This window comes from Tachypleus tridentatus, chromosome 12 (genome assembly GCF_004210375.1).
Source record: "Tachypleus tridentatus isolate NWPU-2018 chromosome 12, ASM421037v1, whole genome shotgun sequence".
Classification (NCBI taxonomy): domain Eukaryota; kingdom Metazoa; phylum Arthropoda; class Merostomata; order Xiphosura; family Limulidae; genus Tachypleus; species Tachypleus tridentatus.
The window spans coordinates 128,755,330-128,769,704 of NC_134836.1; the positions used below are offsets into that span (position 1 = coordinate 128,755,330).

A 14,375-nucleotide genomic window follows, 5' to 3' on the forward strand; every position below is an offset into this window, starting at 1 on the left:
TTACTAAAGATACCTCGTAAGGTGTACTCTATTGACGTTACTCACTTGGTAAAGACACTCACCTGGTAAGGTTTACACTACTAAAGAAACTCACCTGGTAAGGTGTAGTATACTAAGGATACACACCTGGTAAGGTGTACATTAATAAAGATACTCACCAGATAAGTTGTACTCTACTGAAGAAACTCACCTGGTAAGGTATACTCTACTAAAGATACGTACTTGGTAAGGTGTAATTTACTGACAATAATCACCTGTAAGGTGTACACTACTAAAGATACACACCTGGTAAGATATACTCTACTGGAGATACTCACCTACTCACCTGGTAAGATGTACTCTACTAAAGATAATCACCTGGTAAAGTGTACTTTAGTGAAGATACTCACTTTGTAAGGTGTACACTATTAAAAATACTTACCTGGTAAGATGTACACTACTAAAGATACACACCTGGTAAGATTTACCCTACTGTAGATACTCATCTTGTAAGGAATACATTATTAAAGATACTCATGTGAAAAGATGTATTCTACTGCAGATACTTACCTGGTAAGGTGTACTCTACTGTAGATATTTACCTGGAAAGGTGTAATCTACTGTAGATACTTACCTGGTAAGATATACTCTACTGTAGATACCTGGTAAGGTGTACCCCACTGTAGATACTTACCTAGTAAGATTTTCTCTACTGTAGATACTTACCTATTAAGGTGTACTCTACTGAAGATACTCACCAGGTGAGATGTACTCTACTGTAGACACTTACCTGGTAAGGTGTAATCTACTGTAGATACTTATCTGGTAAGATATACTCCACTGTAGATATTTACCAGGTAAATTGTACTCTATTGTTGATATTTATCTGGTAAAATGTAATCTACTCTGGATACTTACCTGGTAAGATATACTCTACTGAAGATACTCACCTGGTGAGATGTACTCTACTGTAGACACTTACCTTGTAAGATATACTCTACTGTAGATACTAACCTCCTAAGATATACTCTACTGTAGATACTCATCTGGTAAGATATACTCTATTGTATATACATACCTAGTAAGGTGCACTCTACTGTAGATATTTACCTTGTAAGGTGTACTGTAGATATTACACCTGGTATGGTGTAACCTACTCTGGATACTTACCTGGTATGATGTACTCTCCTGAAGATACTCACATGGTATGATGTAATCTACTGTAGATATTTACCTGGTAAGGTGTAATCTACTCTGGATACTTACCTGGTAAGGTGTAATCTACTGTAGATATTTACCTGGTAAGGTGTAATCTACTCTGGATACTTACCTGGTAAGGTGTACTCTACTGTAGATATTTACCTGGCAAGGTGTAATCTACTATGGATACCTACCTGGTAAGATATACTCTTCTGTGTTCACGTCACAGTCATGATAAAAGACAGAAGTTCCAATTTCGTCGTCCTTAACCCGTCTCTTATTCAATGTACGAGTCGACGGTTCATGGGAAGAGACAGATATTTCTACAGTACGCAAGTCCAAGGTGGGAAACGTTTCATTTTCAAAAACAGCCGAATCGTTCTCTCCCATATCTGGGTAGAGTTCCTCAATGTTCGGAAACGGAGACTCTAGTGCTGTGGTATTGATGGAACGAAGCCCTAAATTATTTTATTTTAAAGTTATTCAACTTGTAAAGAACATTAAATGATAGAAACTGAGCATGTAGATAGCTATCAGTATCTTCTTCAACAAAATGAACATTAAAAATCAATAGTTTTCAATACGTTCTAGTTAAAACGGAACATGTGTTTGATAGTTATCCATACTTTCATCTACATAATGAACATTATATATGAGCAACTTTGAAGAAGTTATAGTGGTAATGGAACATGATGTAGGTAGTTATGAATACCTTTATCTATATAATGAACATTAAATAACAATAGCTTTCAATAAGTTATAGTAGAAACTGAACATGTTGTGTATAATTTTTCTTTCCTTCGAAACGAGATATCCACAGTTCTGAGTAACTTACTGGTGAAACTGAACATTATGTCCTCAGTGTTTAATACCTTCTTATAGAAACTGGATGTAATATTGAAGTGTTTTGGTATATCGTGCAGGTAACCAGTTCTTTTCAAGAAAGTTTTTTTTTAAGACTTCGGCTACCTTAACCTCAGAATATATAAAGTTTCAATAAGTTTATAATCTTAACAAATATGAAATAATACGTGAGCTAGTGTTATATTAAAAGAGAGAATAGCTGTCAAAGATGTAAATCTAAGAAACGTATGAGCAATAAAAAAAAACCTGCTACAGAAGTAAAGCTAAGAAACGTATGAGCAACAAGAGAAGAAAACCTGCTACAGAAGTAAAGCTAAGAAACGTATGAGCAACAAGAGAAGAAAACCTGCTACAGAAGTAAAGCTAAGAAACGTATGAGCAACAAGAGAAGAAAACCTGCTACAGAGTAAAGCTAAGAAACGTATGCAACAAGAGAAGAAAACCTGCTACAGAAGTAAAGCTAAGAAACGTATGAACAACAAGAGAAGAAATCCTGCTACAGAAGTAAAGCTAAGAAACGTATGAACAACAAGAGAAGAAATCCTGCTACAGAAGTAAAGCTAAGAAATGTATGAACAACAAGAGAAGAAAACCTGCTACAGAAGTAAAGCTAAGAAACGTATGAGCAACAAGAGAAGAAATCCTGCTACAGAAGTAAATCTAAGAAACGTATGAGCAACAAGAGAAGAAATCCTGCTACAGAAGTAAAGCTAAGAAACGTATGAGCAACAAGAGAAGAAATCCTGCTACAGAAGTAAAGCTAAGAAACGTATGAGCAATAAGAGAAGAAATCCTGCTACAGATGTAAATCTAAGAAACGTATGAACAACAAAAGAAAACCTGCTACAGAAGTAAAGCTAAGAAACGTATGAGCAACAAGAGAAGAAATCCTGCTATAGAAGTAAAGCTAAGAAACGTATGAGCAACAAAAGAAGAAAACCTGCTACAGAAGTAAAACTAAGAAACGTATGAGCAATAAGAGAAGAAATCCTGCTACAGATGTAAATCTAAGAAACGTATGAACAACAAAAGAAAACCTGCTACAGAAGTAAAGCTAAGAAACGTATGAGCAACAAGAGAAGAAATCCTGCTACAGAAGTAAAGCTAAGAAACGTATAAGCAACAAGAGAAGAAATCCTGCTACAGAAGTAAAGCTAAGAAACGTATGAGCAACAAGAGAAGAAAACCTGCTACAGAAGTAAAGCTAAGAAACGTATGAGCAACAAGAGAAGAAATCCTGCTACAGAAGTAAAGCTAAGAAACGTATGAGCAACAAGAGAAGAAAACCTGCTACAGAAGTAAACCTAAGAAACGTATGAACAACAAGAGAAGAAATCCTGCTACAGAAGTAAAGCTAAAAAAATGTATGAACAACAAGAGAAGAAAACCTGCTGCAGAAGTAATTCTAATAAACGTATGAGCAACAAGAGAAGAAATCCTGCTACAGAAGTAAAGCTAAGAAATGTATGAACAACAAGAGAAGAAAACCTGCTGCAGAAGTAATTCTAATAAACGTATGAGCAACAAGAGAAGAAATCCTGCTACAGAAGTAAAGCTAAGAAACGTATAAGCAACAAGAGAAGAAAACCTGCTACAGAAGTAAAGCTAAGAAACGTATGAGCAACAAGAAAAGAAAACCTGCTACAGAAGTAAAGCTAAGAAACGTATGAGCAACAAGAAAAGAAAACCTGCTACAGAAGTAAAGCTAAGAAACGTATGAGCAACAAGAGAAGAAATCCTGCTACAGAAGTAAAGCTAAGAAAGTAGATGAGAAGAAGAAACTAGGAAATAATTTCTCTTAATAACTTAAGAAAAGTTATTCTTCTTACCATCGTCATCAGTACAATTTATGTTCACAAAAAACAAGTTGGGGTCATGATGTCTTTCGTAAGAATCTTGTACTTCAATCTTGAAGCCATAGTTCATCTCTGGCATCTTAGACCAATACTGTAAGGAAGAGGTAACGTCGAAATCAATCCAACCTCGGTAGTTGGCTGCAATTATCCTTGAATACAAGTATGTTGTCTCTCCTAGAAACAGAAACAAGCTAATCCGGACTTTGACAGAAAAACATATTAACCGCACTTGGAAAGTAAATAAAAACACGAAGTCCTTACTTTGAAAGAAGAAAACTATCAGCCCCTACTTTATAAATAAAAACACATTAATTATAATGTTGAAACAAGAAACACATAAAGCCTATTTTATAAATAAAAACACGTTAATTCTTACTATGAAACAAGAAACACGTCAACCCCAACTTTATAAACAGAAACACATTAATTATAATGTTGAAAGAAGAAATACATAACTTTATAAATAAAAACATAATAATCCTGATGTTAAAAGAAGAAACACGTCAACCCCAATTTTATAAACAGAAACACATTAATTATAATGTTGAAAGAAGAAAAACTAACTGATATTTAATATATTCATTATTATTATAATTATCGAATTAGATGACAAAACTACATGATCCATAGTACCTGTTCTGAAAAAATCTATTTGTCTTATTTTACTCTATTACTTTTGACGTATCCTAATTTTATTTGAGTTCTCTGTTTTCGTATCAAAAGTACTACTAGAATAATCATGATTTTTATTAAAAGGATTCTAATAATACTGTTGAAGAAATTCAAAAGTATGATTAGAATCCTGGTGTTTTTACCAACACTACCATTAGAATCCTGGTGTTTTTTAACAACACTACTATTAGAATCCTGGTGTTTTTTAACAACACTACTATTAGATTCCTGGTGTTTTTTAACAACACTACTATTAGATTCCTGGTGTTTTTTTACCAACACTACTATTAGATTCCTGGTGTTTTTTTACCAACACTACTATTAGAATCTTGGTGTTTTTAACAACACTACTATTAGAATCCTGGTGTTTTTTACCTACACTACTGTTAGAATCCTGGTGTTTTTTACCAACACTATTATTAGAATCATGATATTTTTTATCACTGGTATTATTATGATCCTCATTTTTTACCAAAAAGATAATTATAATCCTTGTAGTTTTTATTAATAGTTTATTTTATTTATTTGTTTGAATTTCGCCAAAAGCTCCACAGCAGCCATCCCTAAATTAGCAGTAGAACACTAAAGGAAAAATATCTAGTTATCGCCACCCACCGTCAACTCTTCAGCTACTATTTTACCAAAGAATAGTGGGATTAATCATCACTTTATAACACTTCCACCGCTGAAAGGGTAAAAATGTTTGGTGGGAAGAGGATTCGAAGAGAAGTCAAGCACTGTAATCACTTGACCTTAGTTAACCCCTCAAATCGAGCACTCTAATCACCTGACCTTAGTTAACCACTCAAGTCGAGCACTCTAATCACCTGATCTTAGTTAACCCTTCAAGTCGAGCACTCTAATCACCTGACCTTAGTTAACCCCTCAAGTCGAGCACTCTAATCACCTGACCTTAGTTAACCCCTCAAGTCGAGCACACTAATCACCTGACCTTAGTTAACCCCTCTATTAAAATCCTGCTGATTTTTACTAACAGTATTATGAGTGTAACGAATTTACTTATATAGATTTATGCTAATATCTGGCTAATATTTGAGTTTGAGGAATGTCGCGTATACTGTTGGATGTGTATTGCGCAAGGCCCATCTGTTCTCTAAATTTGTAGAATATTCTCGAGAGCAAGAATCAACAATGTACGTTTTACGAAAACACTAGCGTATTTTCGAACATTATTGAACGTTTGAGAATTTCGCTTAATTGGTATAAAAGCTAGCCGAAACACAGTAACAGAACATTGTTAATCAGCTACAGTATGTATACTATACATATTGGAAGCAATAATTGTGGTTAACGCTCATTAATCGGAAAACTACAGAATTTGAACAGGAAAGTTTATAGATTTCGAATAAAACAAACCTTTCAACTTCAGTGAATTAACTTCGATTGTTAGTGTTTCTACGAGTTCATTAGATATCTATCTTTCTTTGTGAAAAGTTAGCTTGTAAACCGCGTTAGGCCAAACAAGAATAGAGCTAGCTGGCATTCCCGTCAGTTGTAGTATACCTCTATATCAACATAAAAACCTCATGTTCCACACCATATACAAGACTGAATATGGTTTCTGAGTTTGTAAAATGTATTACTAATTATTTATAATAACCGCTAATATAAATTGTATTTTTTATATTAAATATATTTGTGTTAAAGAAGAAAATTGTTGTATCAATCTTGTTAGAAAATATCATAAACCTGATATATGTTAACATGTAATTATCATAAACCTGATATATGTTAACATGTAATTATCATAAACCTGATATATGTTAAAATGTAATTATCATAAACCTGATATATGTTAACATGTAATTATCATAAACCTGATATATGTTAAAATGTAATTATCATAAACCTGATATATGTTAACATGTAATTATCATAAACCTGATATATGTTAAAATGTAATTATCATAAACCTGATATATGTTAAAATGTAATTATCATAAACCTGATATATGTTAACATGTAATTATCATAAACCTGATATATGTTAAAATGTAATTATCATAAACCTGATATATGTTAACATGTAATTCACATTTAGATTGAAATTTATGGGTATTTAAAATCGTAATACGTAACGTACGTAATATAAAATATCGGAAACTCATGTGAGACAAATTATAATAGTTAACCTTAAAAAATACTAGAACATTTGTATTTTTATTAACAGTATTATTAGAACCATCCATTGTTTGCCAACAGTAAAGCTAAAACATTTGTATTTTTATTAACATTATTGTTAGAACCATCCTGTTTTATACCAACAGTATAACTAGAATATTTGTGTATTTATTATTATTATTATTAGAATCCTCTTCTTTTTTTTACCAATAAATTAACAGGATATTTGTGTTTTTCATCAACAATATTATTTTAATTATTGTACTTGTTATTCACAATATTAACTTCCTTGTATTTATTATTGAGGTTATTACTAGATATATTTGGTTTTAAAGTATTATTAGATTTCTTGTAATTTTTATTTATAGTTTTCGTTCTTGTCTAAAGTACAAAGTTTCATCCTATTTCTCTCATAATATATTTCCATTTTACAGTCTGGCCTTTTATAGTTCCAAACAACGACACTAAAATTAAACAGTTTATTATAAAGGTAAATTTTCTATCTCCTTACCTTCACTGGAGTTGTTAGTAAGCGGTCTTCTGTATTGGTACAAAGATATAGTGAGACCCGTGCTCCGAATTGATAACCGTGCTGGCTGTAGAAATGGCCACGTGTGTAAGTTTTGTTTCAAAACTTTGGGCTGTAAGTCTCCATTCTTGTATAGTCGCAGCTTAGCCACTTTAACCTTTATGGTTGAATTAGTTGGAGTGAAATTAACGTCGTAGTAGATGTTAAAATTAGTTTCATTTTCCCACAATTCTCTGTTAATACTTTCTGGTACTGAACCTAAGAGAAATAATACATATCACAATTCGATGACCTAAAGAATACATATCACTATTCGATGACCTGACCTAAAGAAATATCAGTTCAATGACCTATCGACCCCGTATCAATGTTCAATGACCCATAGACTACATATAATTGTTTGATGACCTATAACCCACAAATCATTGTTCGATGACCTAAGTAATACATATCATTGCTCGATTACCTATACATCACACATCATTGCTCGATGACCTATAGACTACACATCACTGCTCGAAGACCTAAAAATACATATCACTTCTTAATCACTTGAATAACATATACCAGTGCTCGATGACCAACTTCCCTGTTCACCACAATTACATACAGATTGAACAACGTCTGCGTTTACAATAATTACATATAGAATGAACAACGTTCCTGTTCGTAATAAGTAAGTACATACAGCATGAACTATGTCCCTGTTCATGAGAAAGATGTGACAATTTTAGAACCACCGAGTACGTGTAATTTATCTGAGTATTTTTATTAATGTTGTGCTTGTAATCATGTCGATTTGAAATATGTTTCATAAAATTGAAAATTATATGTAATCTTTAAATTAACAACTTTATTGAATTCACTTATCGTAATGTTTCTTTAATACTATTTTCAATAATGAAACTCGTTTGAAATGTTTATGTGTTATTCTTTTATTTCTACCCTGTTGATTATTTTACATTTCTAGCTTTAGAAGATTTAAAGATGCCTTAAAACTGTTAAGATAGACATGAGATTACGTTAGAAAATATCACTAATTGCAAGTTAAACAGCTGATAAATCAACACCTTTTAACTGTTGTGAGTGAGTATACGAAAATAATATATTAAATAACTTCGTTAAATGTTGTGCTTTCAGACTTATAGTACGCTTGCATTGTACTAACCTAACACGACACCTAGTGTTCTTAGTAAGTGTTGGGGGACACTTGAATTATTTTATTATTAGTACCATTGTTAAGACTAATAAAACGATAAATATCGATATTTAACTAACTGAAGTTAGTGCTCATATATTACTACAGGTGTTCCTGACATTTGAAAAACAGAGGCACTTACATGAGGGATAAAAACTCTGCAATTTCTCGACAAACATAGAACCGTTTTGCGATTCATCTATTTTACTTAGAACCTTTGTAAGATGTTGGTGGACCTTCTTCGGAAATAGTGATGTTGACACGTTGGGTTCCTGTGACATCCCAACTCCACGTAGTATGAGACTTTTTATTCTTTCGAGCCGGCCCTGCTTCATCCTGAAATACATATGTTAGTAACATGTAGTAAGGTGACATTGTAAATATACATATGTTAGTAACATGTAGTAAGGTGACATTGTAAATATACATATGTTAGTAACATGTAGTAAGGTGACATTGTAAATATACATATGTTAGTAACATGTAGTAAGGTGACATTGTAAATATACATATGTTAGTAACATGTAGTAAGGTGACATTGTAAATATATTCCTTACTAATGTGCAGCAATGTGACATTGTAAATATATATATCGGTAACATCTACAAATATAACGTTCAAAACAAATACCTTGCTAGTACCTAAAAAACATGAAATTGAATCTATGAATGAAAAACATGATAAAAATGTTTGGAAATTAGAAGAATAAGTAAAACAACTCTCTTTAAAAAGTTTTCTAACAGAATAATAATAATAACTGTTTAAGTATATTTCTCAAAGATTCCATACTACTTACATATTCCATACCACTTACTGTATGTTATTTCTTATCTGTTATTAAACTATTATTATTTGTTAATGAACTACTTTCAAAAATTATAACAGAATGAAACAAACATCCGAATTAAGATAGACGGTATTAATTATAAGTACACAAACATCTGTAGATCCGAATTAAGATAGTCGGTATTAATTATAAGTACACAAACATCTGTAGATCCGAATTAAGATAGTCGGTATTAATTATAAGTACACAAACATCTGTAGATCCGAACTAAGATAGCCGGTATTAATTATAAGTACACAAACATCTGTAGATCTGAACTAAGATAGCCGGTATTAATTATAAGCACACAAACATCTGTAGATCCGAACTAAGATAGCCGGTATTAATTATAAGTACACAAACATCTGTAGATCTGAACTAAAATAGCCGGTATTAATTATAAGTACACAAACATCTGTAGATCCGAACTAAGATAGCCGGTATTAATTATAAGTACACAAACATCTGTAGATCTGAACTAAAATAGCCGGTATTAATTATAAGTACACAAACATCTGTAGATCCGAACTAAGATAGCCGGTATTAATTATAAGTACACAAACATCTGTAGATCTGAACTAAAATAGCCGGTATTAATTATAAGTACACAAACATCTGTAGATCCGAACTAAGATAGCCGGTATTAATTATAAGTACACAAACATCTGTAGATCTGAAATAAGATAGCCGGTATTAATTATAAGTACACAAACATCTGTAGATCTGAACTAAAATAGCCGGTATTAATTATAAGTACACAAACATCTGTAGATCCGAACTAAGATAGCCGGTATTAATTATAAGTACACAAACATCTGTAGATCCGAATTAAGATAGTCGGTATTAATTATAAGTACACAAACATCTGTAGATCCGAACTAAGATAGCCGGTATTAATTATAAGTACACAAACATCTGTAGATCCGAACTAAGATAGCCGGTATTAATTATAAGTACACAAACATCTGTAGATCCGAACTAAGATAGCCGGTATTAATTATAAGTACACAAACATCTGTAGATCCGAACTAAAATAGCCGGTATTAATTATAAGTACACAAACATCTGTAGATCTGAACTAAAATAGCCGGTATTAATTATAAGTACACAAACATCTGTAGATCCGAACTAAGATAGCCGGTATTAATTATAAGTACACAAACATCTGTAGATCTGAACTAAAATAGCCGGTATTAATTATAAGTACACAAACATCTGTAGATCCGAACTAAGATAGCCGGTATTAATTATAAGTACACAAACATCTGTAGATCTGAACTAAAATAGCCGGTATTAATTATAAGTACACAAACATCTGTAGATCCGAACTAAGATAGCCGGTATTAATTATAAGTACACAAACATCTGTAGATCTGAAATAAGATAGCCGGTATTAATTATAAGTACACAAACATCTGTAGATCCGAATTAAGATAGTCGGTATTAATTATAAGTACACAAACATCTGTAGATCCGAACTTAGATAGCCGGTATTAATTATAAGTACACAAACATCTGTAGATACGAACTAAGATAGCCGGTATTAATTATAAGTACACAAACATCTGTAGATCCGAATTAAGATAGTCGGTATTAATTATAAGTACACAAACATCTGCAGATCAGAACTAAGATAGCCGGTATTAATTATAATTACACAAACATCTAAAGATCCGAATTAAGACAGTCGGTATTAATTATAAGTACACAAACATCTGTAGATCTGAACTAAGATAGACGGTATGAATTATAAGTACACAAACATCTGTAGATCTGAACTAGGATAGCCGGTATTAATTATAAATACACAAACATCTGTAGATCCGAATTAAGATAGCCGGTATTAATTATAATTATAATGTATACAGACTTCATCTGTCAGGATAATTATAATGTATACAGACTTCATCTCTCTGGATAATTATAATGTATACAAACTTCATCTGCGTGGATAATTATAATGTATACAGACTTCATCTGTGTGGATAATTATAATGTATACAGACTTCATCTCTCCGGATAATTATAATGTATACAGACATCATCTGTCCGGATAATTATAATGTATACAGACTTCATCTGTCTGGATAATTATAATGTATACAGACTTCATCTGTCTGGATAATTATAATGTGTAGAGACTTCATCTGTCTGGATAATTATAATGTGTACAGACTTCATCTGTTTGGATAATTATAATGTGTACACACTTCATCTGTCTGGATAATTATAATGTATACAGACTTCATCTGTCTGGATAATTACAATGTATACAGACTTCATCTGTGTGGATAATTATAATGTGTACACACTTCATCTGTCTGGATAATTATAATGTGTACAGACTTCATCTGTGTGGATAATTATAATGTGTACACACTTCATCTGTCTGGATAATTATAATGTATACAGACTTCATCTGTGTGGATAATTATAATGTATAGACACTTCATCTGTCTGGACAATTATAATGTGCACACACTTCATCTGTCTGGATAATTATAATGTATACAGACTTCATCTGTGTGGATAATTATAATATATAGACACTTCATCTGTCTGGATAATTATAATGTATACAGACTTCATCTGTGTGGATAATTATAATGTGTACAGACTTCATCTGTGTGGATAATTATAATGTGCACACACTTCATCTGTGTGGATAATTATAATGTGTACACACTTCATCTGTATGGATAATTATAATGTATACAGACTTCATCTGTCTGGATAATTATAATGTGCGTAGACTTCATCTGTCTGAATAATTATAATGTATACAGACTTCATCTGTCTGGATAATTATAATGTGTACAAACTTCATCTGTCTGGATAATTATAATGTATACACACTTCATCTGTCTGGATAATTACAATGTGTACACACTTCATCTGTCTGGATAATTATAATGTGTACAAACTTCATCTGTCTGGATAATTATAATGTGTACAGACGTCATCTGTCTGGATATTTATAATGTGTACAGACTTCATCTGTCTGGATATTTATAATGTATACAAACTTCATCTGTCTGGATAATTATAATGTATACAAATTTCATCTGTCTGGATAATTATAATGTATACACACTTCATCTGTCAAGATAATTACAATGTGTACACACTTCATCTGTCTGGATAATTATAATGTGTAAAAACTTCATCTGTCTGGATAATTATAATGTGTACACACTTCATCTGTCTGGATAATTAAAATGTGTAAAAACTTCATCTGTCTGGATAATTATAATGTGTACACACTTCATCTGTCTGGATAATTATAATGTGTACACACTTCATCTGTCTGGATAATTATAATGTGTACAGACTTCATCTGTCTGGATAATTATAATGTGTACACACTTCATCTGTCCGGATAATTATAATATATACAGACTTCATCTGTCTGGATAATTATAATGTATACGGACTTCATCTGTGTGGATAATTATAATGTGTACAGACTTCATCTGTCCGGATAATTATAATGTATACAGACTTCATCTGTGTGGATAATTATAATGTGTACAGACTTCATCTGTCTGGATAATTATAATGTATACAGACTTCATGTGTGGGGATAATTATAATGTATACACACTTCATCTGTCCGGATAATTATAATGTATAAAGATTTCATCTGTCTGGATAATTATAATGTGTACAGACTTCATCTGTCTGGATAATTATAATGTGTACACACTTCATCTGTCTGGATAATTATAATGTATACAGACTTCATCTGTCCGGATAATTATAATGTGTACACACTTCATCTGTCTGGATAATTATAATGTGTACAAACTTCATCTGTCTGGATAATTATAATGTGTACAGACTTCTTCTGTCTGATAGATATAATGTGTACACACTTCATCTGTCTGGATAATTATAATGTGTACAGACTTCATCTGTCTGGATAATTATAATGTGTACACATTTCATCTGTCCAGATAATTATAATGTATACAAACTTCATCTGTCTGGATAATTATAATGTATACAGACTTCATCTGTCTGGATAATTATGATGTGTACAGACTTCATCTGTCTGGATAATTATAATGTATATAGACTTCATGTGTGTGGATAATTATAATGTATACACACTTCATCTATCTGGATAATTATAATATGTACAGACTTCATCTGTCTGGATAATTATAATGTGTACACACTTCATCTGTCTGGATAATTATAATGTATACAGACTTCATCTGTCTGGATAATAATAATGTATACAGACTTCATCGGTGTGGATAATTATAATGTGTACAGACTTCATCTGTCTGGATAATTATAATGTATACAGACTTCATCTGTCTGGATAATTATAATGTATACAAACTTCATCTGTCTGGATAATTATAATGTGTAAACACTTCATCTGTCTGGATAATTATAATGTGTACAGACTTCATCTGTCTGGATAATTATAATGTATACAGACTTCATCTGTCTGGATAATTATAATGTGCATAGACTTTATCTGTCTGGACAATGAAAATGTATACAAAACTGGTCTGTCTGGATAATTATAATGTATACAGACTTCATCTGTCCGGATAATTATAATGTATACAGACTTCATCTGTCTGGATAATTATAATGTGTACAGACTTCATCTGTCTGGATAATTATAATGTATACAGACTTCATGTGTGTGGATAATTATAATGTATACACACTTCATCTGTCTGGATAATTATAATGTGTACAGACTTCATCTGTCTGGATAATTATAATGCATACAGACTTCATCTGTCCGGATAATTATAATGTGTACACACTTCATCTGTCCTGATAATTATAATGTGTACAGACTTCATCTGTCTGGATAATTATAATGTATACAGACTTCATGTGTGTGGATAATTATAATGTATACACACTTCATCTGTCCGGATAATTATAATGTGTACAGACTTCATCTGTCTGGATAATTATAATGTATACAGGCTTCATGTGTGTGGATAATTATAATGTATACTAACTTCATCTGTGTGGATAATTAAAATGTATAATGACTTCATCTGTCTGGATAATTATAATGTGTACAGACTTCATCTGTGTGGATAATTATAATGCATACAGACTTCATCTGTC

At 31.9% G+C, this 14,375-nt stretch overlaps 1 protein-coding gene across 1 annotated transcript in view; it reads right to left on the reverse strand.

The window, feature by feature from the left end:
* Positions 1 to 1,359: 1,359 nt before the first annotated feature.
* The window catches only part of LOC143235778 (uncharacterized), a 36,411-nt gene continuing 23,395 nt past the window's right edge, over positions 1,360 to 14,375 (reverse strand). Inside the window, exons 2-5 of the mRNA XM_076473980.1 lie at positions 8,583 to 8,776; positions 7,225 to 7,500; positions 3,873 to 4,073; positions 1,360 to 1,637 (exon numbers count right to left, since the gene is read on the reverse strand). Coding sequence (XP_076330095.1) covers positions 1,360 to 1,637; positions 3,873 to 4,073; positions 7,225 to 7,500; positions 8,583 to 8,776 — 949 coding nt within the window. The remainder of the gene's footprint in view (positions 1,638 to 3,872; positions 4,074 to 7,224; positions 7,501 to 8,582; positions 8,777 to 14,375) is intronic.